This window comes from Heloderma suspectum, chromosome W (assembly GCF_057233095.1).
Source record: "Heloderma suspectum isolate Gila_16-S chromosome W, 16-S_ref, whole genome shotgun sequence".
Lineage (NCBI taxonomy): Eukaryota > Metazoa > Chordata > Lepidosauria > Squamata > Helodermatidae > Heloderma > Heloderma suspectum.
The window spans coordinates 477,305-503,860 of record NC_139475.1 but is presented as its reverse complement, the minus strand read 5'-3'; the positions used below and the strand labels follow the sequence as shown (position 1 = coordinate 503,860).

At 51.6% G+C, this 26,556-nt stretch overlaps 1 protein-coding gene across 1 annotated transcript in view; it reads right to left on the bottom strand.

Annotated features, from left to right (window-relative positions):
* LOC146333887 (ADAMTS-like protein 5) overlaps positions 1-16,852 on the bottom strand; it is a 43,595-nt gene extending 26,743 nt beyond the window's left edge. Inside the window, exons 1-2 of the mRNA XM_084825056.1 lie at positions 15,720-16,852; positions 1,250-1,310 (exon numbers count right to left, since the gene is read on the bottom strand). Of these exons, the coding sequence (XP_084681182.1) occupies positions 1,250-1,310; positions 15,720-15,856 (198 nt within the window). The 5' untranslated portion in view covers positions 15,857-16,852. The remainder of the gene's footprint in view (positions 1-1,249; positions 1,311-15,719) is intronic.
* Positions 16,853-26,556: the final 9,704 nt, after the last annotated feature.

The window sequence follows — 26,556 nt, the reverse complement described above, 5'->3', positions numbered from 1 at the left end:
ATAAAACACACATGCTTCCAAACCCTCCCATAAATTCAGTGGAAATTCAGTGTGTCCTAGAGGGCTTGGCTGCTAACCCCACCCAAAACCTGCTGATTTGATTAACTCGGCTGAAGCAGAGAATAAACACAGAGGGAGAAAGAGGTCTGTGGCTGCTGAGCTGGGAGTTGAGCAACTGTTGCATGACCTCCAGCACCATGCCAAGGGAGCAGAAGCCCAGTACTTGGGGCTGCTGGTTCAGTCCTCCCCTGCCCGCCCGTCTCCCCCATGGAGGGACCAGCCAGTGTCAGAGGCTACCAAAAGGACCAGAGAAAACAACCCCCAGGAAGGAGGACTATGGCCAAGGAAGGTCAGGGCTAGCCACACAGCGGCTCTGATGCCGAGTGAAGGCCCTGCCGCTTCCTGGGAATGCTCTGGGGCTGGGAGGCAGTTCTCCCATATCTTCGCTGCAGGAGCCCAGACCTCCCTCCATCTCCTATGTCCTGGAATATTTCCAGTGCCTGAGATGAGCTCTGGAGCTTGCAAAGGACATTTGCCTTGGGTATCTCCTGTGAAAGATAAGTGTGTTTACAGACCGCACAAGGTGCCACCATGGTTCAGAGTCGAAGAGGATGTGTGTGTGTGTGTAGGGGGGTGCATGCTTAGGGAAATCCAGAGCCCTCGGCTGAATTTTCAGCTCCCATTTAATTTTTTTAAAAAAGATAAGTATCTAGTCCTTTGGTTTAGAAGGTCCAAGCAAAAACTCCCAGGCAATATCTCCAATACTGAGAATGGTGCAAATCTGCTTCCTGCCTTCCCATAGAGGCTGACGGACAACCATTTGGTGCTTGACATTTTCAATTCAACCACGTTAAAATTATTTACAAGCTAAACACTGTTTTGCACAGATACACGATCCAGTGTTCTCCCACCACCCACACATTTCTGGCTCCTCTGGTTAGGACTTACTTCCACGCTACTCCTCAGCACCCAACTGCCACCCTCTCGTTTACTGTCCTCAGCAGAACTGTGACCCTGCTGTGCTTGTTAGGCAGCAAGCGGGTGGGAGAGGCAAGGCACCACTCATGAGGGAAGCCTGGAGACTGTGTGAGCCCAGACCAGAGTCTGGTCACTGGTGCGTCTAGCTTAGGAGTCCAGGCCCACCCCAGTCAGGATGGACCTGCCCCAAACAAGACTTGCCAGCCAAATTTGAGCAGCAGGACCTGGGCCATCCCTGCTGCAGAGGTGTCTCTGTGGCCTTCGGACTTACCTGAGCACCACATGCAACAGTCAGCCAGGCAAGAAGCAGAACCCTCCATGGAGAGGCACGCCTGTGGGGGGAAATGGAATGTGCCATTGGAATGAAGGTTTCCAAACCCTGTTCACTGTGGGGGAGGGGATGACGACGGAGGGGGGGGGGATGCCAGCTGTAATCTTTGAGCAGCAGGTTGGACTCGAAGGTCTTATAGGCCCCTTCCAACCTTGCTATTCTATGATTCTATGATCTAAGTAGTCTCTCCATGACTGTATCAAGGAGCTATTTCACTTTTAAAAAACAAATAAGCGGAGAAATTGCACAGTTCCCAAATATAGATGGGCAAAGCCAAAGTTACACATGCATTTTAAAGTGCTTTAATGATTGCCAAGAAACTCCCCACCCCATCACTTCAGTTAATGTCCTACTATTCACGACTTATGTTTTCACCTCCACCCCACCCTGTTCCTCTCTCTAGCTAGCGCAGGAGAAGACAAGTGCTGGAAAGACACCAGTGCCTATCTACCTGCCACATAGGTTGCCCCACATGGATCTGCAGCTAGATTCAGAACCAACCCCACTGGTATCCTTCTAGCCTAACACACACCCCACCCCCACACCCCACACACTTCCTTCACTGTCCCTCTCTCGGCTGTCCAGTGAAACCAACAAGGGCAAGAGAAGCCCTTAACAGTTTCACAAGAGACCAGGGAATGGCAAATGAAACTTTCACTGGTAAAACTAATGAGGCTTCTCTCTAACCTTTTTAGCCAATTATTGCACTTCTGTATGCTAAAAGCAGAATTCTCACAGATGGCTCACACTTCCAGGGGTCTGGAGCTTTTTGGGTGCATGCACACAATGGGCATGACACAGAATCATAGAATAGTAGGCTTGGAAGGGGCCTACAAGGCCATCGAGTCCAACCCCCTGCTCAATGCAGGAATCCAAGTCAGAGCATCCCTGACAGATGGCTGTCCAGCCTCATCTTGAACGCCTCCAGTGGGGGAGAGCCCCCCACCCCCCTAGGTCATGGGTTCCATTGTTGGATTGCTCTAACAGTCAGGATGTTTTGCCTGCTGTTCAGCCGGAATCTGGCTTCCTGTAACTTGAGCCCATTATTCCATGTCCTGCACTCTGGGATGGTGGAGAAGAGATCCTGGCCTTTTTTTCTGTGACAACCTTTCAAGTCCTTGAAGAGTGCTATCATATCTCCCCTCAGTCTTCTCTTCTCAAGGCTAAACATGCCCAGGCAATGTTGTCCTCTCCCCTTTCCTGACCACTCATGGTCACCACATACATTTTGAAGCGAGTTCTTATCAGCACCATTTTAGCATCCTGTCTTTTGAGTGTGTGGTTCACATTATTTTCTGGTCACTTTCACAACCCAGCTAGGAATCTTGCAGCCTTGGTTTTTCTAGTCAATTTCAAACTGGATTTAGTCAGTTACAAGACCAGGCTAGAAAGCCATAGAATTTGGTTACATCCTCAACTCCCGCCCCCAGTATTTAAAGGGGAACATTTGATTCATCCTTTCCAAATGCTGTTTTCTTCAAGGGGAGGAAAGAAGGCAGCAGTTAAAATTAACACACTGTATGTCAGTTTTGCCTCCCTGTCCTCTTTTCTAAAAAATAAAAATACAGAGTTGCACAATGTCAGAGTGCCCCTATTCCAACATAGCGAAATGTCATTTAAAAAATAAATAAACCCATTGAGCAGCAGTAAGGAGATATCAGTCTTACAGTCAGATTCTACATATGTTTACTCAGAAGGAAGCCCTGCTGTGTTCAGTGGCATCCCTCCCTGCTTTTTAAGGTTGGAGAAGCTTTGGGAAAGGGGAAAGGATTTGCTTTGCAGGACACAAAATAGTTCTGCAGCTGTAAATGCAAGTGATCGAGAAAGGAGGAGCACCCTCAACACATCACCTGCCTTTCTCAGGAACAAGAACTCTGCCCTCTGTGCTTCAGTTGTGCACTTTTCTGCCCACACATGCTGAAAAATTGCATTGTTCTTTCCCTTACTACCAGTTTGTTTGCGATGAGACAAAAGACAGATGTAGCAGTGGGGAAAAAAACATGGGCTGATTCCAAACAGATCACAACATTATCTGGACTGTCTGTAAAATTCAATGCATGAGGCAGGAGAGTGTACAGTGAAAGCCTGATCTGGAAGCAGCCCATGTCCATTTCACCAGCGAAGAGAGGCAGATCTGCACCAGTAAAACCAACCTGGCAGTGGGGGTGCAGAAGAATGAGAGAACAAACAAAAATGCCTTTCCAAGAGAAAGTTTCTGGTCACAGGTGACTCAGACAATGCAGGACAGCCGAAATTGAATTGGAAATCCAGGTCTCTGACCATCTCTCAAGTATAAAAAATGAATCTATGCGCATCTAAAGCTGCATTTTTGTCTTTCACATGTAGACACCAAGTGCCAGACATGAAATATTCTAAGGCAATAGAAATATGAATATATCAATATCGATATCTGTTACCAAGGTCTCTTAGAAGCAAACTGATCTCTTTGCAGGGTGAGCTCTGAAGGCAACAGCCAACTCCATCAATTGCAAAGAAACTGACACATATTCGGAATAGCTTGGCAGAGGCAGCTGCACTAGGGAGCTTAGACAGAAGCTCTTAGCAGTTGCTGTGTACAAACGCTCCCGCCATGGGTGATTGTGCCATTCTGAAGGTGCCAGAACGAGAAACACGTTCATACAGTTCATTCCATGTCTGTCTTGTTAAAAACAAAGCAACACACAGGCACACAAAGAAAAAAAAACTTTTATAAAATTAAATTAGAAAGCTATCCAGAGCCAGCTTAATCTGGGCCATTGAATGCCAAGGTAAGGAAACAAAGTTTGCAGCTTGAAATTAAAAGGGGCCTCTTGGGGAAAGAAGTCCCACAGAAGTAGGGAAGCTGCTGAAATGCCTCTCTAGGTAGCCTCTTAGCTGTTTGAATTTGGCGCACGGATGGTGTAGTCCCAAGGAAGGTGTGCTCTTAATAACTGGAGAAAGGTGAGAAGGCAGAGATAGGATCCAGAGCCCAAAGTTGCTACAAACACTTGCCCTTCCTTCCTTCCTTCCTTCCTTCCTCCAACTTCTGTCTTTTACCATTTAGAACAGCCTTCTTATTATCCCCTGGAGGGCTGTGGAGGCAGAGAAGGGAGGTGATTCCTTGGAATTCACTTGTTCTGCTGAGATGTACATTTCAACACCAGCCAGCTCATTTAAAACCCAGCCAAAGGAGACAAGATGTGGTGTTGTTCTCCTTTTCATGCAGTAGTTTCTTTGTCATTTTGCTTTTTCCCCTAACGTGTGGACATTTAAATGAAGAACGGAAGGCAAGCCAGAGTTTCTCAGCTGCTCTGAGAGCACTGGAAGCTCAGCACTTAAGGCAGCTGTCTTCCACCCATCCTCAGGGAAGCCCCTTTGGGGCTGGGGGTCCAGAAGCCTTTGGGTTTATTGGCTGGCTGGATGTACAAGGATTTCAATCCTGCAGCTTGAACAGCACCCTCCAGCCATGGAGCTCGAGCCTGCCAGGCACACAGGAGAAAAAGAGTGCTGGTGGTGCAGAAGGCCGGGCACCAGACTCCACGCTGCTGGCAGTACTCAATTTGAGACACGGACCCGTGTGGATATAGGGAGGAAAACCTGTTAGTACAGGGGCCACAACAGGCCATGAAATTTGGGAGGGGGGGCTATGACATTTCTGTGCAAGGTCCACAGTCTATGCAAGAAAATCAGAGTGGCCCTTCACAACAGGGAGAGGCTATAGCTCAGTGGCAGAGCCCCTGCTTGGCATGCAGAAGGTCCCTGGTTTGATCTCCAGCAGCATCTCCTGGGAGAGCTAGGAAGGAATCCTGCCTGAAATGCTGGAGAACCATTGCTGCCAGTCCATGCTGGGCTAGACGGACCGCAGGGGCATGGGGAGATCTGACAGCTTCCAGTGTTCCAGTTTACAAAATAAAGAAGTGGGTGGGACATTTGGATTTTCTTCCAGTTATCATCCACCCAAGTATCTGCTTAAGCTATACAGATTTATTTCTATAAAAAGACACACGGGAACACCTTTTGCAAGTGTATTTGTATAGGACCCAACCAGAACCAAGGTTGTCTCCTCCATCAGAGGTGCTATATGTGTGCTGCTGCTGCTGCAGGTGACCTCTGTGCTATTCTGAGGTTTGCGTGAAAAAATCACAGACCTTCGATTTCATGCAGCTCATGGCCTTCTGGCCCCACTGTAACCATTTGGATGACATATGTATACGTGGATGGGTGTGTGTTTGATCTGTAGCAGACTGATGCAGTGACTCCTCTGGCTTCAGACCTTCTGAGCGCCTTGGTACTCAGGGAGCAAAGTCAGATCATGCACCACACCAGCAGCTGCTGCAGCTTCCCCTGTATTGCCCTAGATGCCCTCCTGGGTGGGCCACTGAAGCAAAGGCCAAGTGTGATTTAAAAAGGAAGGTTCTTCTTCGAAGGGAGAGGCAGGAGGCGCAGGCAGACACCAGCGGCGTGAATGCTGCTCTCCCTGCCCTGGGACAGGCTGCAGACGGAAAGAGTTGAGACAAATGCAGACAAGACAAGGCAGGGCCGCCTCCGGCACTGCAGGGAGCAGGAATGAGTCAGTGAGGCAGGGCCAAGCGAAGAGGCAACTCCCGGATCCAGTCCCGGAGCCTCGGTGATGCCCCAGTTCAAGCCAACGGGCTTTAAGTGAAGGGCTGCCTTCCAGCCTCTTCTGTGCGTCGTGCGCCCACACGCAGAGACACGCACGACACGCAGCCCAGCTCTGAGGACCCCAGCACCCACATGTGCACTGCAAGCACGATGCTTTAACTGGAGCCCGAATTCGGAGTAAATGCCAAGCCAAGCCAGGGGACTCTGAGCATGTGCAGAGAAAGGACCCTCCTCTTAGCTTTCAGCTCCCAGAATCAATTCCCGCACGACAAGGGAGGAATGCTTCTGGCTGGGATTGTGCCCTGGAGCATCCTGGCTCCAGCTGATGCTGCCAAATTTATTCTGGCATTTTGATCTGTGGGTGGCAGAGGACAAAAGAAGCGGGCAGAGATAAGACCCCGCATGCTCCTGTACTGGAAAAATAAGATGACCCCCTCAAGGGCTTGCAGGTCACTCTGCTCTTGTTTCAGCTGCAAGACGTGCCATTAAGAGAGAGCCTGGTGGGCTGGACGGGCCTTCTGGAGAGGGAGAATCAAGGACGCGGCAGCATAAAGCTCCCGGGGATTTTTCTGTGTGCCGTGAGTCATCTGGAGCTGCAGAGTGTAAAGCTGGTGGAATCTCATCTTTCATCACTCGAGTTACCACCACATCTGTTTAGAACAGCCCACCGAAAGTAATCATGATTAGGTGGGTCATTGGGCCTACTGGAATGTACCCCCACACACACAGTTTTAGCATGTTCAACACACAGCTTTTCCCCAGCTGTTTGTAGAGCAGGGGTGTACCGTGCTTAGAATAGAATCATAGAATCATAGAATAGTAGGGTTGGAAGGGGCCTACAAGGCCATCGAGTCCAACCCCCTGCTCAATGCAGGAATCCAAGTCAGAGCATCCCTGACAAATGGCTGTCCAGCCTCGTCTTGAAGGCCTCCAGTGTGGGAGAGCCCACCACCTCCCCAGGTAATTGGTTCCATTGCCGTATTGCTCTGACACTCAGGAAGTTTTTCCTGATGTTCAGTCGGAATCTGGCTTCCTGTAACTTGAGCCCATTATTCCGTGTCCTGCACTCTGGGATAATCAAGAAGAGATCCTGGCCTTCTTCTCTGTGACAACCTTTCAAGTACTTGAAGAGCGCTATCATATCTCCCCTCAGTCTTCTCTTCTCAAGGCTAAACATGCCCAGTTCTTTCAGTCTCTCTTCATAGGGCTTTGTTTCCAGTCCCCTGATCATCTTTGTTGCCCTCCTTTGAACCCTCTCCAGCTTGTCTGCATCCTTCTTAAAGTGTGGTGCCCAGAACTGGACACAGTACTCCAGATGAGGCCTAACCAGTGCTGAGTAGAGGGGAACTAGTACTTCCCGGGATTTGGAAGCGATGCTTCTATGAATGCAGCCCAAAATAGCATTTGCCTTTTTTGCAGCCACATCACATTGTTGGCTCATATTCAGCTTGTGATCGACGACAATTCCAAGATCCTTCTCGCTCGTAGTGTGGTTGAGCCACGTATCCCCCATCTTGTAACTGTGCATTTGGTTTCTTTTTCCTAGGTGCAGAACTTGGCATTTGTCCCTATTAAATGCCATTCTGTTGTTTTCTGCCCAGCACTCCAGTCTATCCAGATCACTTTGAATTTTGTTTCTGTCTTCCAAAGTATTAGCTATCCCTCCCAATTTTGTGTCATCTGCAAATTTGATCAGCATTCCCTGCACCTCCTCCTCCAAGTCATTAATAAAAATATTGAAGAGCACTGGGCCCAGGACTGAGCCCTGCGGTACCCCACTCGTTACCTCTCCCCAGCTTGAGAAGGTCCCATTGATAAGCACTCTTTGAGTCCGATTCTGTAGCCAACTGTGGATCCACATGATCGTTGTTTCATCTAGCCCACTTCGAGCTAGTTTGCTCATCAGGATATCATGGGGCACTTTGTCGAAAGCTTTGCTGAAGTCGAGGTATATGATGTCTACAGCATTCCCACGGTCTACAAGGGAGGTGACTTGATCAAAAAATGAGATCAGATTTGTCTGGCAGGACTTGTTTTTGACAAATCCATGTTGGCTTCGAGTAATCACTGCATTGTTGTCAAGGTGCTTCCAGATGGATTGCTTTATGATCTGCTCCAGAATTTTCCCAGGGATTGATGTCAGACTGACTGGTCTGTAGTTCCCAGGTTCCTCCTTTTTACCCTTTTTGAAGATAGGGACAACGTTAGCCCTCCTCCAGTCATCTGGCACTTCCCCGGTCCTCCATGATTTCTCAAAGAGAATAGACAGCGGTTCTGAGAGCTCTTCTGCCAGTTCCTTTATGACTCTAGGATGCAGTTCATCTGGCCCTGGAGATTTGAACTCATTCAAAGTAATGAGGTGTTCCTTGACCATATGCCTGTCGATCTCAAGCTGCAATCCTGCCCCTTCAGCCTGTACTTCGCCTTTGCCAGGGGGGTCATAGACCCTCTTTTGGGAGAAGACTGAGCCAAAGTAGGAATTGAGCACCTCTGCCTTTTCTTTGTCATCTGTTATCATTTTGCCATCCTTATTTAATAGCTGAACAACCATTTCTTTCCTCTGCCTTTTACTATGCACGTAGCTGAAGAAAGCCTTTTTGTTGTTTTTAGCATCCCTCGCTAACCTCACCTCGTTCTCCGCTTTAGCCTTCCTGACGCCATCCCTGCAATTCTGTGCTACCTGCCTGTACTCTTCCTTTGTTACTTGGCCTTCTTTCCACTTCCTATATGTGTCCTTTTTTGTTTTCAGGTCATCCCTAAGCTTTTTGTGAAGCCACATTGGCTTCTTCTGTTGTCTTCCACCTTTTCTTCTTGTTGGAATTGTTTGTGATTGTGCCTTGAGAATTTCCTTTTTTAAAAGTTCCCACCCATCTTGGACTCCTTTTCTCGCTAGCATTGCTTGCCATGGGACCTTACTGATCATTGTTCTGAGTTTATTAAAATCAGCTTTCCTAAAATCCAGGGTACGCGTTTGAGTACACTCGGCTTTTGCTTCCCTTAGAACCAAGAACTCAAGTACAACATGGTCGCTTTCCCCCAGAGTTCCTGTAACTGCTACTTTATCCACTAAGTCATCTCTGTTGGTTAGGATCAAGTCAAGGATAGCCGATCCTCTAGTTCCTTCCTCTACTTTCTGTAGGAGGAAGTTATCCGCCACACAAGTCAGGAATTTCCTGGAGGGGCCATGTTTTGCAGAATTTGTCTCCCAACAAATATCGGGGAAATTGAAGTCCCCCATTACTACTACATCATGCTTCCTTAAAACATTGGCTATTTGCTTTTCAAAAGTTTCATCCTTGGCTTCTCCTTGATTGGGTGGCCGGTAGTAGACTCCGACCACCAGGTTCCTTTTATTCTTTGCTCCATTTATTTCAACCCAGATGCTCTCGATGGGGCTACCAAGCTCCTCCTCCTGTATTTCTGTGCAGAGATATGTATTTTTCACATACAGTGCAACCCCGCCTCCCTTTCTGTTCCTCCTGTTCTTTTTGAACAAGTTATATCCTTCAACTGCTGTATTCCAGTCATGAGAGTCATCCCACCAAGTCTCAGTTATACCTATCAAGTCATAATTTCCCTCCTGTATTAAGAGTTCAAGTTCGTTCTGTTTGTTTCCCATACTCTGGGCATTAGTATATAGACATCGAAGACCATGTGCTTCATAGTCTGGCTTTCTTCCTACATGTGTCTGAAGACTATTATTGGGCGCTATCAGCGCTGTTCTCTCCATTGCAGTGCATGCGCCTACGTCCATTGTTACCCCCAACATTACATCTCCCTTCCCCGTAGGATTCAGTTTAAAGCCCTCCTGATGAAGTTCTTCATGCTGTGGCCAAACACATTCTTCCCAGCCTTTGTGAGGTGCAACCCATCCCTAGCCAACAGCCCATCTTCCAGGAAGTATAGCCCGTGGTCCCAGAATCCAAATCTCTCTCGTCGGCACCACCTTCGTAGCCAGTCATTCACCCGGAGTATTTTTCGTTCCCTTTCTATCCCTCTTCTAACTACTGGAAGGATGGATGAGAAAACTATCTGGGCCCCAAAGTTCTTGAGTTTCCTTCCCAAAGCTTCAAAGTCTGACGTGATCTCTTCGTAGCTCCGCTTGGCGGTATCATTTGTTCCCACATGGATGAGAAGAAAGGGATACCTGTCAGTGGGCTTTATGAGTGCAGGCAACCTTTCAGTCACGTCTCTAATCTGTCCTCCCGGGAGACAACATACCTGGCGAGTCCACGGGTCTTCGCGACATACTTGGGTCTCGATCCCACGCAGCAAGGAGTCTCCCACTACTACCACTCTTCTCTTCTTCTTCTTGTAGGCCTGGGTTTCATCGCCTCTGTTTGACTGACCTTCAGCCTCTTGCTCACTCTCATGCAGGTTCCCCTGTGATTCTTCCTCTGCAGGCTGTCCTCCAGTCTCATCTGCAAGTACCTGGAATCGGTTCCACAGCTCCACCGCTTCCACTGGTGCAGAGTGGCGTCTAGTTCTTCTTCTCCTAACTGTCACCGTTTTCCAAGGAGTATCCTCTACTCCATTTTTCTTCACCTCAGCATTTCCCACTGCCTCATCTTGCTGTTGCTCTTCAAGCTTCTGGTCTGCCCTTTGCTGCTGTAGTTCCCCCATTCTGTCCAAGAACTCTTCGTGTTCTCTTATTCCCCGGAGGGTTGACAGTCGCCGCTCCAGTCCACTTACTTTTTCCTCCAGCAGCGTGATCAACTTGCACTTGTTGCAGGTGTAGGCCATGTTGTTCTCAGGCAAGAAAACAAACATTGCACACACCTTGCAGGTCACCACCACTGGAGAGTCTTGTCCTTCCATAGCCTCTTCTCCCTTTTTGTGTCTAGCTTTGTGATTGTTCTAGACTAGCCTGTGCCTGCTCCTCTACTCAGTAGAGGTTAAAAGCAGAGTCCCACTGGTGTGGAAGTGTGTGTTACAAGACAAATAAATGAAAAAAAGTTAGTAAAAAAAAAAAAAAAAATGTTAGGGGCCTCCCCCTTGACCTCCCCTGCCGAACTCCCCTGGCCAACTCCTGTTTGCTCCCCCTGTCCGCTCGCTCTGGTCGCTCGCTCTCTGGGAGCTTGCCTGCTTCTGTAGTCCCTGGACCAGCTGGAGCAGCTTGCTCTGCTCTGCTCTGCGCAGCTGGGAGGCGGGAAACAGACTGAAGCTTCCCGCCCAGTCAGCTGCTGGGAGTACTCAGGCCACACCCCTCCAATTCAGTTGGAGCTCTCAGAAGCTCCTGGTGAGCTCACAGCCAGTCAGAAGGATAAAGGGCAGCGCCCTGGGCTTCCTGCAACCCACTTACCTCTTAGCCTCTGTCTCCTTTGTCTCCTTTGTCTCTTCAACCACTGCAACTCCCCTGGCCAACTCCTGTTTGCTCCCCCTGTTCGCTCGCTCTGTTCGCTCGCTCTCTGGGAGCTTGCCTGCTTCTGTAGTCCCTGGACCAGCTGGAGCAGCTTGCTCTGCTCTGCTCTGCTCAGCTGGGAGGCGGGAAACAGACTGAAGCTTCCCGCCCAGTCAGCTGCTGGGAGTACTCAGGCCACACCCCTCCAATTCAGTTGGAGCTCTCAGAAGCTCCTGGTGAGCTCACAGCCAGTCAGAAGGATAAAGGGCAGCGCCCTGGGCTTCCTGCAACCCACTTACCTCTTAGCCTCTGTCTCCTTTGTCTCCTTTGTCTCTTCAACCACTGCAACTCCCCTGGCCAACTCCTGTTTGCTCCCCCTGTTTGCTCGCTCTGTTCGCTCGCTCTCTGGGAGCTTGCCTGCTTCTGTAGTCCCTGGACCAGCTGGAGCAGCTTGCTCTGCTCTGCTCTGCTCAGCTGGGAGGCGGGAAACAGACTGAAGCTTCCCGCCCAGTCAGCTGCTGGGAGTACTCAGGCCACACCCCTCCAATTCAGTTGGAGCTCTCAGAAGCTCCTGGTGAGCTCACAGCCAGTCAGAAGGATAAAGGGCAGCGCCCTGGGCTTCCTGCAACCCACTTACCTCTTAGCCTCTGTCTCCTTTGTCTCCTTTGTCTCTTCAACCACTGCAACTCCCCTGGCCAACTCCTGTTTGCTCCCCCTGTTCGCTCGCTCTGTTCGCTCGCTCTCTGGGAGCTTGCCTGCTTCTGTAGTCCCTGGACCAGCTGGAGCAGCTTGCTCTGCTCTGCTCTGCTCAGCTGGGAGGCGGGAAACAGACTGAAGCTTCCCGCCCAGTCAGCTGCTGGGAGTACTCAGGCCACACCCCTCCAATTCAGTTGGAGCTCTCAGAAGCTCCTGGTGAGCTCACAGCCAGTCAGAAGGATAAAGGGCAGCGCCCTGGGCTTCCTGCAACCCACTTACCTCTTAGCCTCTGTCTCCTTTGTCTCCTTTGTCTCTTCAACCACTGCAACTCCCCTGGCCAACTCCTGTTTGCTCCCCCTGTTTGCTCGCTCTGTTCGCTCGCTCTCTGGGAGCTTGCCTGCTTCTGTAGTCCCTGGACCAGCTGGAGCAGCTTGCTCTGCTCTGCTCTGCTCAGCTGGGAGGCGGGAAACAGACTGAAGCTTCCCGCCCAGTCAGCTGCTGGGAGTACTCAGGCCACACCCCTCCAATTCAGTTGGAGCTCTCAGAAGCTCCTGGTGAGCTCACAGCCAGTCAGAAGGATAAAGGGCAGTGCCCTGGGGTTCACGAATAATCGTGAACGTCCCCTGCAAACCAAGTTTCTAGCCCTGTTGGTGAATGAGACTGTGAACTCCAGATTCATGGACAGTTAAGAACATGAGAGGAGCCCTGCAGGATCAGGCCAAGGCAGATCCAGTATCTGTTTCTTACCAGATGCCCCAATGGGAAACCCACAAGCAGGACATGAAGACAAGAGGCTCCCCTCATGTTTCTTTGTCCCCAGCATCTGGGATTCAGCGGCAGACACTTTGGAACATTGAGTTTCTTCTTAGCTGTCATGGCTGAGCAATATTTCATAGAATTCTTTAATCCTATTGGGTAAGAGACCTCAGCTGTAGTGGGGGGGTGGGATTCAAACTGGCTAACCTTCCTTCCCCAGTGCCACAGCTCTAATCTGGATTGGGCCCTTCATTTATCATTAAAAAAAAAATCATAGGAGAGCCAACCTTGGACTTCTAAACACCACTCTGAATTTGGCCCCAAGCAACTGGCCACGGCAGCAGCTCATGGCAGCACATCCCGTAAGTCAGTTCTGCGCTGTGCCAAGAAGTCCTTTCTGTGGTCTGGCCAGAGGGATTGAGGACCTCTGGCTGATGGCCATTTGGGGCTCAGAAGAACGCAAGGCACAGGAAAGGAGACAAGACGTGTGAAGGAAGATCCAAGTGTGGATGCCCGCAGCGCTTTCTGAAGGCTTCGAGCTCCCAAAGAGAGCACTTGCCTTTATTCCACTGGGAGGGGGGGGGGTAGCTCACCCCTGGCTCTGTTCTCACAGCCAGTCATGGCTCAGAATCCCCCAGCACACCCACAGCTCTACCTTGGAAGGAAGAGGGGAAGCCCTCTGCTGCTTGACCTCTTCCATCTCCCAGTACAATTATGGGGTGACTAATTCACATAAACTGGTATAGGCACCCCCATAACTGCGCTCTGATACTCTGAAGGGAGCTTAAATCAGGGGTGGGAAACCTCAGGCCCAGGGGGCAGACCCAGCTCACCTAGGGCCCCAATCCAGCCTTCCAGTTCCCAGAAGCGCCCCCCCCATTGCTCCACAGCCTTTCCTCTGATGGGTTGGGGGCTTCCCAGCTCTTGCACAGTTCCCCTCTCCTTCTAAATGGCTGAAATGCCTCTCTGGGGGGCTCAAGAGGCATTAACTTGCTTTTGCCCCACTTCTTTACCTTCAGCCCTACCCACCATGGGAATGCAGCCCCTCAGGTCTTCTCCAAAATTGAATTTGACCTTGGGCTGAGAGAGGTTCTCCTCTGCTGGCTTAAACAGTTGCAAGGGGAGGTCTTAATTAACCACTGCAGTTGAAGGGCTTGGTCCAAGAGCATGCCAGTTATGGCCATTTCACAGATGGGGGAAACAGACCAAGGCAGAGCCGCTGTGGCTGAGCACAGAACAGAATTGGAACCAGGTACAGAGAAATGGTGCCAACTCCCTCTCCTGGTGGTGAAATATCTCATACTCCTCTTCCAGGGAATGGGGGTGGGGCTGATGGTGGACCCTCCACCCAGGGTCAAGCACAAAGGGCCAGCCACAGGGCCAGAGGGGACTCTTTCCTAGCTAGCCTGCATGTCAAGCAGAGGTCAGAGGACTGCGCAGAATTAAAAGCTCCTAAAAATCATAGCCATCCAGAGCTCCCTGCCAGCTGAGCCTGACAGCGGCATCCAGAGATTAACAACATGGGCAGGCTGGAGGCAAAAGCTGTGCCTCCTGCCCCCATCCCTCAGAAAGCCCCCTGCCCTCCTCGCACCACCCCCTATGTGCAGCTGCAGAGCATGTGTTGTGGGCTGGGGAGGGTCTCCCCCTTTGGGACCTGGGCCGGCTTTCGCCAACTGGAAGCATCTCTCCCTCTCCAAAGGCTGCCCGGAGGGCCAGAGGATGTGCCGGCCCCAGACGTCACTGCTGGCAGGGCGATGCCTTTCTGCACACCTGGAGACACCAGACTGCGCAGAAGGGTGCAAACCCTGTGCATGTCTCAGACAGGCCAAGGGCGTAGGGAGTACGGGGTGGGGAGGGAAAGTTGCTTGGAAAACATAAACAAGGTTTAGGGAGCATAAAAGGTAAATGAGCAGGAAAAAACACAGGAGCCCCTCCTCCTTCTGCCATCTGAGCCCCAGGGCTCTGTTGGGGCCAGTGAGACTCAGCCCTGGGCCTCTGAGCATACGCAGATTGACTTCCCCCCATAGTCATCATGGGTGGGGCGTTCAGGCAGGCCTTATCCTGTCCCAGCACCTCTTCACTTTAAGGAAAACTCAGTGCCTTTGAATCTGAACAGAGCCTCCTTGGGTGTGGCAGTGATTGTTGCCGCTGCTGCCTCGTTTCCACACCCTGCCCCACCCGCGGGGACCTGCTCTTCAAAGAGAGACAGGGCCAGCAGGCACAGACCATGGCCTGAGGAGGCTGTGAGCCACGGGTTTTGGAGTCCAGAGTGCTCACCCTTTTCATGAAGAAAGGCATGCTTCTGGAGCCAGGGAGCATTTCCTCCCCAGAGCTGTCCCCCGGGAGTTCATGGTGCTGTTTCACCAACAGGACACAAGGCAGTGGGTTGCTGTCATATTTATTACACAGGTCAGGGAAACAGCAGCCCTCTGTCGCCGTTCTGGGACTTGCTCAAGTAGGTTCGCCTTGTGAGCTCAATGGAGCCTCCTTGTGCAGGAGCCATCTACCTCTGCATGCCAGTTGGCGGATGGGGAACAACTGTAAGGGGGGGTGCTTCTCATCTGGCTGACCACTGTTGGAAACAGGGCATTCTTTTACTTCTCAAGGAACCACCAGGCTCTGTGGCTTCTGGTAAATTTGCCCACATGGCCTCAAAAGCAAACCTGGAGGAAGCCTGAGCCAAAACGAGGAGCCTTGAGTCCTGGATAGCTTCTGAAAAGGGAGTTTGGCCCAATAGTCAGACAGGACGAGCCCCTGTACGCGCGGATTGTCCGAGTCCTTCCACAGACCGCGGGGAGCAGGCAGAGGCTAATGGGAGGGGGTGGAGTCGGTAGACAGGAGCGGGGTTCAGCACTCGGAGAGATGGGCACAGAGACCCGCAGCTCCGCATTCTCTGCCGCCACCTCTCCGCCTGCCCTTGGCTGAATGTCTCCAGCCGCTGCGCCTCAGTTTCTCCGTCTGTAACGGGGAGTTTCACCTCCGTTTAAGGCGAGGCCCACAGGAAAAGGTACTCACCAGATGCCAGGGGGGTCCGAAGTGGGCGCTTCCCGGCTCAGAGCTCCTCTCGCGCCTGACGGGGCTCCCCGCTGCCCAGGCTCGGCGCCCGGGGGCGCCCTGGGGGCCACGTCTCCCCTCACTTGCCCCTCCGCCATAGCGCGGGCCCGCTCTTCTCCCGAGTGTGGTTCCAGCCTCGGAGGTGTCCGGAAGCAGCCTGTGCCCTCTCGTCAAAGTGGAGCATCCGCACCGAGGCTTGTGCGGCCAGGTTCTCTCCCCCAAAAGCCCCGCATGCTTCTTCCCCAGCTGCTCTGGCGCGTGTCCCGCCAGGCTTGGACGGCGTCCCACGGGTGGGGGTGGGGGGGGACCGCGAGAGCGCTTCTTGGGGGTGGGATCCCCCCGCTGTCTCTGCTCCTGCTGCTGCTGGGATGTTGTCTGTTCCTGAAAATGCTCTCTTCCACCCTGCAGCAACTGGTGTTATTAATGTTCAGACAGAAAGGCGCGGGCGGACGGCTCGAGTGTTAACCCTTCCCCACCGTTCACACGCACACTCGACACGGTGAGGCGCGTCATTTCAGAGCAGCCCTTCGGGGGCCAAAAATCGCCCCTAGGAGCACACCCCTCCCTCTTCTGGCCCCTCCAAGCGCCTTGGAGCGGGGGGCGCAAGAACAGGACGGCAAGGAGCGGGGGCAAAGCACCCAGCAGACCTGCTTTGAGAAGTCCACATTTCTGGGGGAGAGGAAAGGGGGGATTGTTCTTAACCCTGGGTCTCCCCAGCATTTTCCAGGCTGTTCGCCAAACGCATGCAGGGGAAGGACGGGCTATAAATAAAGCCCCTGCCGCGCGCGGGCGGGCGTTGTCACAACACCATAGAGGGCACGGCAAGCACGTGGAAGGGGAAAGGGAAGGGGAAAGGGAGGGAGGGCGCCCAGGAAGGTGTAAGGCAGGGTCTGCCCCAGACCGGGGAGTCAATCGCGGCTTAGCTCTGGAATCAGCTCTGGCTTAGTCTCCCACACTGGCGGCGTCCAAGACGAGGCTGGACAGCCATCTGTCAGGGCTGCTCCGACTTGGATTCCTGCGTTGAGCAGGGGGTTGGGCTCGATGGCCTTGCAGGCCCCTTCCAACCCTGCTGTTCTATAACTCTATGACTCTGTAAGAAACTGGACGGATCAGGAACTTCACTAAGCTCGGAGACGGGGGCCGAGGCGTGAGGGCGGAGCGCGCGCGCCGGCGGCGTACTGCGGCGGAGGCCTTCACACGCATGCGGTAGAGTCCCGGAGGGCAGGGCCAACCAAGGGCGCCTTGGGTCCCGGGACAGACACTTTTGCTGGAGAAATTTCTTGGGTTTGTTTTCGGTCAGAAAACTCGGGTTGATTCCAAAACTCGTGTTTCTCTCCATGACGCCTGACCCAAGGGAAAACGAAAACGTCCAGGGCAAAATAAAGTGTTGGTGTCTGATAACCGTTCCCGCTGGATTCGCTTTATGCTTTGTAAGTGGGCAGGTGGAGTGAGACTTCCAGTTGCGCGCGGGGGGGGGGGAGTGCTGGAGAGGCAGATAAGCCAGGAGACCTGAGGGGGGCGAGAGGCACCGCGGTAACCCTTGACCCCCCCCGCATTCTGTTGCCATCTTCCTCCCTTGCGCAGCGATGCTGTGCCTTTAATAGCTGCCTGGCAGGAAGAAATCCCAGGAGCGCCACCCTCCGCTCTGCCATTTCTCTATGATGGGGAAGTTGCACCAGTTGAATTCCTACCGACGTCAAGAGCCTCTGCCAGGGAAAAAGCTGAAAAGGTTACAAATGTGGAATTGGCTCAGACACAAAAATCATCCCCCCCTCCGCCCCCTACACCTGTGCCTATAATCGCAGGCTGATATAGAAAATGAGCAGGAGAAGGTTTAAAGTGCGCCAGCAGCCTCTTATTGGATCAGTGCAGTCTGCAGCCGAGGCTCCCTGCAACGTGGTGCCCTCTGGATGTGTTGGAGTACAATCCCCCTCCACCCCAGCCAGCAGAACTTGGGATGACGGGAGTTGTAGTTCAAGACTTCTAGAGGGCAATAGATGGGCAAAGGCTGATATAGTCTAAAAGCCACAAAGCGAACACTGGTGTGTGTGTGTGGGGGGGGGGGGTAGGAGTGCTGCTGAACAGCCCCTATTTTTTAACCCACCAGCTAAAAGCTTTGGGATTATTTGGAGGAAGTGTCTGGGGTGAGACCCAGCCAAAACCCTGCAAAGGATTTTGCGAAAAACTGGCTTCGGAATCAGTCTTTCCCAACAAACCAGAAGAGCTGTTTGTTTGTTTTTTTAATCTCCTCTGAAGCTGTATCTTGTTGCAGGGCAGTGGGGCTTCATATAACATCACCACCACCACCACCACTTTGGACTCCCAAATAGCAAAAGCCAAGAAGAGCCCCTCCCACAGCACTTTGGCAACTGACCCATTTATTGTGGCAGGATCTTCCGTGGTGGCCTGCGCCTGTTTGTGTCTCAGGTGCTACAGACAGGGCTATTTGTGGCTTTTGCTGCAGCAGCAAACTCGCAGTCCTGCCCCTCTGAACATAAGAACATAAGAAGAGCCCTGCTGGATCCAGCCCAGGGTCCTTCTGTTCCAGCATTCTGCTCACAGAGTGGACAACCAGCTGCCAACTGGGAACCCACAACCAGGAAGCAACAGCACCCTCCCGCCCACATTCCCCAGCAACTGGTGCACATAGGCACACTGCCTCTGATCCTGGAGGTAGCATAGAGCCATCAGGACGCGTAGCCATGGAGAGCCTCATCCTCCAGGAGTGGCAAGTTCCTCTGGGATTCCTGAATTCAGTTGGAAGTGGCCAAATTGCATGCAGACACAAGCAAGGCTGCAGCCTGTACACCTAGCAAGAAAAAAGGCCTGGGTGGAGGGTGCAGAGGGTCCCTTGGGCAGGGGCAGAAATATGCAGCCATGGAACGGGCATTCTGGAATGAGAGGCTGATCTGTGAAAGCAACAGATGCTCCTAATGAGGATGAGAGGAAAGAGGCAACCCATGTGGCTTTAGTCATCTCCCAAGGGCCATGGGGGAGCATAGCTCATTCTCCAAATTTGGTTCCCATCAGGAACCCAGAGTGCGTCACTCCCCACCAGCCCATTCCACTTTGTTATGGAAAAGGCTCCCATGAAGCCAAGTTCCCGTTTGTGCCCAAGGCCCTGGAGGGAGGCTGCTTTCCAGAGAAAAACTGGATGTTCCCCTTCAGCACGTACCAGCCCAGGGTGTGGGGAAACTGATGGACTCCCTGCAGTTTGTGGAGGAAGGGGAGTTTTTAGGCCGAAGTGGGACTCATTGGTGTGTCTTTCACACCAACAAATAATCTTTCAGGGCAGACATAGAAGCGAATTCTGCACGTTGCGCTTCAAGCATTCCTGAGCCTCTTGCTCTTGGCAGCCACCTGGGAAATGCATCTTTCGAGGCAGGGTTCAGATCTATCAATGGCTGTGCAGGAAGGTGGATTCGAAGTGTCTTATGGCATTTGTGTAGCTTGTAAATAGAAGCATTCTCTCTGCACCACATTTTAAGTCCTCTGACCTAAATTTCCCCCCCACACACACACAGGTCCCTCTCCCTCAGAATTCAACTCCACTGTTGCCTTTCCACATCCCTATGCCCCCCAATAAGATGATGTATTGAAACTCTGGTTATATTATTAGAATACCTGAAGGGAAGAGGAAGAGATGAACATTATTCCTTGGTCTCCTGTTTGGGAGCCAGGGAGCAATAAAGTGTTGGAGAAGGACTCAGGTTCCAGCCTAACAGTAGCCCTTACTAGGAAACCTTAACTCAGTCCCCCATGTGTCAGCCTCACTTACCTGACAGGAGGTAGAAGAAGGATTGGGGGCATAATCTTGGTGGAAGGTGGGATAAACATGCCATAACTCATAACTGACCACAGCCAAAATGCTAATGGCTAAACAGTGGAGATCTGTCGAAATTGCAGCTACAAAGGAGCAGGACATAGATATTGATATGGGAAGGCTTAAAGAGGGAGGACAGAACAAGGAGATGTCTGGGAAGAGCTGAAAACCAGGGCCTGGGTTTTGGAAATGTAAATAAACGCTGATTCTTTACACCTATGATTGTTTTTCAGTTTTGTAAAGCCGTGTTTATTATTTATTTATTTATTGCATTTATACCCCGCCTTTTTTCCCTCTCGCAAGGAACCCAAGGCGGCTTACATTCTCCTCCTCCTCTCCATTTTATCCTCACAACAACAACCCTGTGAGGTGGGTTGGGCTGAGAGTCTGTGACTGGCCCAAAGTCACCCAGTGAGCTTCCATGGCCGAGTGGGGACTTGAACCCGGATCTCCCGGATCCTAGTCCAACACTCTTGCCACTGCACCACGCTGGCTTTTTCTTTTGTTGTTGTTCCTATTTGGGATTGGAAATTATTGTTTATACTGTTTGTTTTTTAAAAGAATAATAAATATTCAGACAGACAGACAGACAGACAGACAGCTATACATTCCCTTGAGGATCAGTGGCAGTGTGCCTCTAGTTGTTTGGGAACATGAGCAGGAAGGGGCTATAATTGTGCCATTGTCCTACTTGTGGGCTTCCATAGGGGCAGCTGGCTGGCCACCATGAGAACAGAATGCTGGTGCACTTTCCTTGGTCTAATCCAGCCTGGCTCTGTTGATGTTCATAGCTAGATAGATATGGCTTCAGATTGACTGAGCATTTCAATAGTTAGGCAGATGGCAGGTAAAGCTGCAACCCTAAACCTTGAAACTAGTGGGACTTCTGGGGAAAACAATTGTGTAGGATTGTCCTGCAGGAGCCCAGAATGATGTCCTATCAATGGGAACTAGTGGTTAGGAGATCATAGGATCATAGAATAGTAGGGTTGGAAGGGGCCTTCAAGGCCATCGAGTCCAACCCCCTGCTCAATGCAGGAATCCAAGTCAGAGCATCCCTGACAGATGGATGTCCAGCCTCATCTTGAATGCCTCCAGTGTGGGAGAGCCCACCGCCTCCCTAGGTAATTGGTTCCATTATCGTATTGCTCTAGCAGTCAGGAAGTTTTTCCTGATGTTCAGCCAGAATCTGGCTTCCTGTCACTTGAGCCCATTATTCCGTGTCCTGCACTCTGGGATGATCAAGAAGAGATGCTGGCCTTCCTCTCTGGGACAACCTTTCAAGTACTTGAAGAGCGCTATCATATCTCCCCTCAGTCTTCTCTTCTCAAGGCTAAACATGCCCAGTTCTTTCAGTCTCTCTTCATAGGGCTTTTTTTCCAGTCCCCTGATCATCTTTGTCACCCTCCTCTGAACCCTCTCCAGTTTGTCTGCATCCTTCTTAAAGTGTGGTGCCCAAAACTGGACACAGTACTCCAGATGAGGCCTAACCAGTGCTGAGTAGAGGGGAACTAGTACTTCCCGGGATTTGGAAGCGATGCTTCTATGAATGCAGCCCAAAAGAGCATTGGCCTTTTTTGCAGCCACCTCACATGGTTGGCTCATCTTCAGCTTGTGATCGACAACAATTCCAAGATCATAGAATCATAGAATAGTAGGGTTGGAAGGGGCCTACAAGGCCATCGAGCCCAACCCCCTGCTCAATGCAGGAATCCTTCTCGCTTGTGGTGTTGTTGAGCCACGTCTCCCCCATCTTGTAACTGTGCATTTGGTTTCTTTGTCCTAGGTGCAGAACTTGGCATTTCTCCCTATGAAATGTCATTCTGTTGTTTTCTGCCCAGCGCTCCAGTCTATCCAGATCACTTTGAATTTTGTTTCTGTCTTCCAAAGTATTAGCTATCCCGCCCAATTTTGTGTCATCTGCAAATTTGATCAGCATTCCCTGCACCTCCTCCTCCAAGTCATTAATAACAATGTGGAAGAGCACTGGGCCCAGGACTGAGCCCTGCAGTACCCCACTCGTTACCTCTCCCCAGTTGGAGAAGGTCCCATTGATAAGCACTCTTTGAGTCCGATTCTGTAGCCAACTGTGGATCCACCGGATCGTTGCTTCATCTTGCCCACTTTGAGCTAGTTTGCTCATCAGGAGATCATGGGGCACTTTGTCGAAAGCTTTGCTGAAGTCGAGGTATATGATGTCTACAGCATTCCCACAGTCCACAAGGGAGGTGACTTGATCAAAAAATGAGATCAGATTTGTCTGGCAGGACTTGTTTCTGACAAATCCATGTTGGCTTCGAGTAATCACGGCATTGTTTTCAAGGTCCTTGCAGATGGATTGCTTTATTATCTGCTCCAGAATTTTCCCAGGGATTGGTCAGACTGACTGATGTGTAGGACCCAGTTTCCTCCTTTTTACCCTTTTTGAAGATAGGGACAACATTATTCCCAACAAGATGGTTGGGAATCTCTCATTAATACACATATTTATCATCAAACTTTGTTCATCTTGACCGGGCAGGGAGAACAGTCCTTAACTGAGTCCTGGACCTTCCTCTCTCTGGACTGTCACTGCCCTTTTTGTCTTGATGGGATAGTTTGAGATTACATCAACAAGAGGGAGCAGCTCCCTTCTGTCCCACTGAGGGACATTATGGGAATGATGGTTTTGGAGTCAAGTCTAGTTCCTTGGGAGACATGCCCCACGGCCTTCCAAAGGCAGCTTCCTCCCTCCCTCCTCTTCCTCTGCCCTTTTTCTTCAGGCAAAAAAGGAACAGCAGCAATTCACCTGCCACCAAGAGGCTGTGTCTACAAAAGCAAAGTACTTTACACCTGAAGTTAAAAAGGGCAGTTGCAAACATACCCTGAACTGTGTATCTGACAATGGCTCAGGTGGTCCTTCTGTGCATGGCATGATGTTTAGTTGGGCGGATCTCTCTGTGCAGGATGAGAGCAAACACTGAGTAGTTTTGAGATGCAACCAACTGCTTATCTGACTCTACCTCTCTTTGGACAAGACCATGGATAGGACAGCGCATCTCCTACATTTCAGCCTCGTCTGACTGACATCCACATCATCATTCTGGACACACTTTCTCCTACACTATGGCAAAGCAAATGTATATTCACCGAAGTTTCCTCTACTCTGGTTGCAATCCTATATACACTTACCTGGGAATAAGTCTAATAAACTCAACCTAGGTCTAACTGACCTTCCTGGAGTTCTTTCGTGTATATCTATATGTAGCTATACCATGAAGACAGATTTGCAAGGTCTGAGCTGCTATATTAAACTAGTACCATTTGCCACCACTGTTAGGAAGAGTTAACCTTGCAATTAGCATAAGCTTTGTAACAGCCAAACTGCAGGAGTTTCAAATGCCTTGCAGTATCTGGGCTCTTCTTCAGGTTAAGATTGCAAGGAAAACTTAGACTGCAATCCTATATTCACTTACCTGGGAGTAAGTCCCGTTGAACTTAAGGGGGGGGTTACTTCTGAGTAGATGTGTATAGAATTTCATTATAAGTCTACTTTCAAGAGCTGCTCTGGGGTGGGCGGATGTCATGTTGTCATTAAGATAAACTTCGCAAGATCTGAGCGGCTGTATCTCACTAATTACATTTCCCTCTGCTCCTTGGAAAAGTTAGTTGCAACTGGCATAAGCTTTGCAAGAGCTGAGCTACAGCCCCACATCCATTCAGAAGTTTGGGTTTTCTTCAGGTTAATTAAGGGCGCAATCCCATGCCTGTTTAGACAGCAAAAAAAGTCCTACAACTCCCAGCATTCCCCAGCCAGCATGGCTAGCTGGGGAATGCTGGGAGTTGTAGGACTTTTTTTGCTGTCTAAACATGCATAGGATTGTGCCCTGAGATAACCGCGCTAAACTTTTAGAAGCTGAGTGTCTAGATCAAACCAGCAACCTGTAAAGATTCAGTTCTTAAGAGGAGCTACAGTAACTTGGCTTTCCAAGTTTAGCTGCATAGTAGAAAGTTCAGCACAGAACGAGAGGAGGGTGGGTAAAACTTACTATTTTAAGCTTTAGCACATGGCAAGAAAGTGTTTTTGGCTTTTCTTTTCCTGAACAAGTTTAGAATTGAGCTCTGAATCGGAAATATTCAAGCCAGATTTGTTGTTGTTCAGTCGTTCAGTCGTGTCCGACTCTTCGTGACCCCATGGACCATAGCACGCCAGGCCCTCCTGTCCTGCGCTCTCTCCCGGAGCGTGCTCAAGTCCATATTCATTGCATCCGTGATGCTATCTAGCCATCTCATCCTCTGCCGTCCCCTTCTCCTTTTGCCTTCAGTCTTTCCCAGCATCAGGGTCTTTTCCAGGGAGTTTTCTCTTCGCATTAGGTGGCCAAAATATTGGAGCTTCAGCTTCAGTCTCTGTCCCTCCAATGAGCACTCAGGGTGGATTTCCTTGAGGATGGACTGATTTGACCTCCTTGCAGTCCAGGGCACTCGTAAGAGTCTTCTCCAGCAGCACAGTTCGAAAGCATCAATTTTTGGGCGCTCAGATTTACGGGGTTTTATTTTCGGCTCAGGTCAGGGGGCGGGGACTTCCGGGGCAAAGGGGAGGAGCCTGCTAGCCGGCTGCGATTCCTCAAAGAGCCCGTGCGCCTTCCTCTCTTCCCCCGGCGGGGTGAGGCCAGGAAAAACAAGGCAAAACACTCGGCTGAAGAAGGCTGCCCTCTTCGCGGGGAGAGCACCGCCTTCCTGGTTCGGTTCCCGGCCCCGGCGGAAGCGTGCAGGAACTCGACAGAATGGCTCCCAGAGAGGATAACGGGCCTGTTGCTCGGGATGGGCGCGATGAAAGGGGCCGCGAGGCAGCGGGCGGCTCCCGGGGCGCGCCGGGGAACGGGCAGGGCCCACCGGTCAGCCTCGGGATGCTTCCTGGGGAACCCGGGGAGCGCGCGCGTGCAACGGGGGGGGGGCGCTGGGAGCCCGCCGCGCTCCTGGAAAAAGGCACGAAAGCTCGAGCCCAGCGGCGCGGCCGCGCTCCGCTCCGCGCTGGCCTGTCGCTCTCGAGCTGCATCCGGCGATGCCGTCGCATCCAGCTGGTCCCAATCTGGGGGGCGGCGGGGGACACACAGACGTTTCAATGCTTCCAATCCCCCACATCGTGTACGGCGCGGCGCCCGCCAAGGCCCACCGCGGCGCTGCTCGACCCGCGCACCACCCTCGTCGCGCTCGCAGGGAGGAGGCGGCGCGCCCGCCCCTGGATATGCGGTGCGGGAGGCGGGAGCCCTGGACCCGGGACCGGCCGGCCGGCCGCGGGAGCCGCCTCCCCCCGCCCCTGCCGCACTCGGGCCCCCGCGAGAAGAAGCGAGGCAGAACGCCGAGGCAATAGCGGAACGCAGAGCCCAGGCACGAGAAAGGGGCTGGGGGACGGAGCCCGAGCTCTGCCCGGCGGCCCGTGCGTCGACAAGCGGACGCAGCGGCAGCAGCAAAGGACGTTGGGGCCTCTGGGCGCCCCGGGCATGCAAAGGGGAGGCTCCGATTTCGGGAGAAACGCGCGAAAAAGCTCTTCCTGGGGCTCCTGGCTCCGAAGGCAAGCTTGAGCGTCTGCTGCGAAACGGCGAAAATGCGGGCGTCGGGGGCTCCCTGGACACCATTTCCGGCGCTCCGGGCGCACAGACCCTTCTTTGGGCCAGTAACGGTTATGAGCACAGAAAGCTGACGCTCACGGAGGAAAATCGGGACACATCACTGCCTCGTACCAAAGATCGCCGTCTGAAGCCCCTCCCCCCCACAACGGATGCACTTCCAAAATACGTCACTTCTCCATTTGATGCATCTTCATTTGCTAAAGCCAAGCAGGTCCTGGGCGGAGGGCGAAAAACCATTGCCCCAAATCCTGTTGTCAAAACATCTCTCTCCAGCTGCAGGGTGTGAAATGGCTGGCTCCGAGTATTCGTGTGTGTGTGTGTGTGTGTGTGTGTGTGAGAGAGAAGAGACTCAGTGCATCCATTCCCCACATTCACAGCACGATCAGTCCTACAAATGGCTACTCAGAGGCACATCCCATTGAGTTCAATGGGTCTTTCTCCCAGATAATCGGCTCTATGACTGCAGCTTCAGAGCTCTAATTTCTAGAGATGCTGGAGGGAGGGGATGAAGTCCTCTATTGCTGTATTTATTTAAAAGATTTATGAGCAGCCTTTTTGGGAAAACCCTCCCAAAGCAGTGCACAAAATGTGAAACTGCAGAACACAAAATGATGATACAATAATTATATCAAAATCAACAATTAAAACCAGGTAACACCATATACACAATGGTATTAACCATATACCATATACACAGCAGCCTAGCAATTTACACTAACAATGTTTTCGAATGGCACCCCTCGCACAAAACCAGGACAGCAACTTACCAGAAATCAGAGGGGCTGCCCCTGGTGAACAGGGATGGTGAGAGTGTGTGAAACCAGAGAATCCTAGAGCTGGAGGGGGCTTGGGAGGCCTTCTAGTCAAGCCCCTGCTCACGGCAGGACATGCAGCACAAGCGCATTCCCCAACAGATCGCTGCCCAGCCTCTGCTAGAAGACCCACAATGAGGGACAGCCCACCCACCCAACCCTGTAGATCATTGATTCCACTGTAGAACTGCTCTTGCCAAGAAGTTACTCCTAATGTCCAACCACAATCTGCCCTCCTGTAACTGAAACTCATGAGGTCTAGTCTTTTGCCCTCTGGGGCAGCAGTAGTAGCAGCAGAGAATACTTTGCCCTCCTATGTAGGACAATCCTTCAGAGTTTTGAAGAGTGCTATCATAACACCCTCCCTCCCCCAAGGTCTCCTCTTTGCCAGGCTTAATAGGCACACACACACTAGCCCCCAGCTAAAACCCCCAGGGGCTCCTGTGCGTCTTGCTTTGGGGCCATTGTGGGGGAGCAGGGCCAGGAAGAGAAGTCCCACCAGGAATACAAAAAACGCCTCTTTACGACTGCTCCACTGGGGAACATCTGGGATG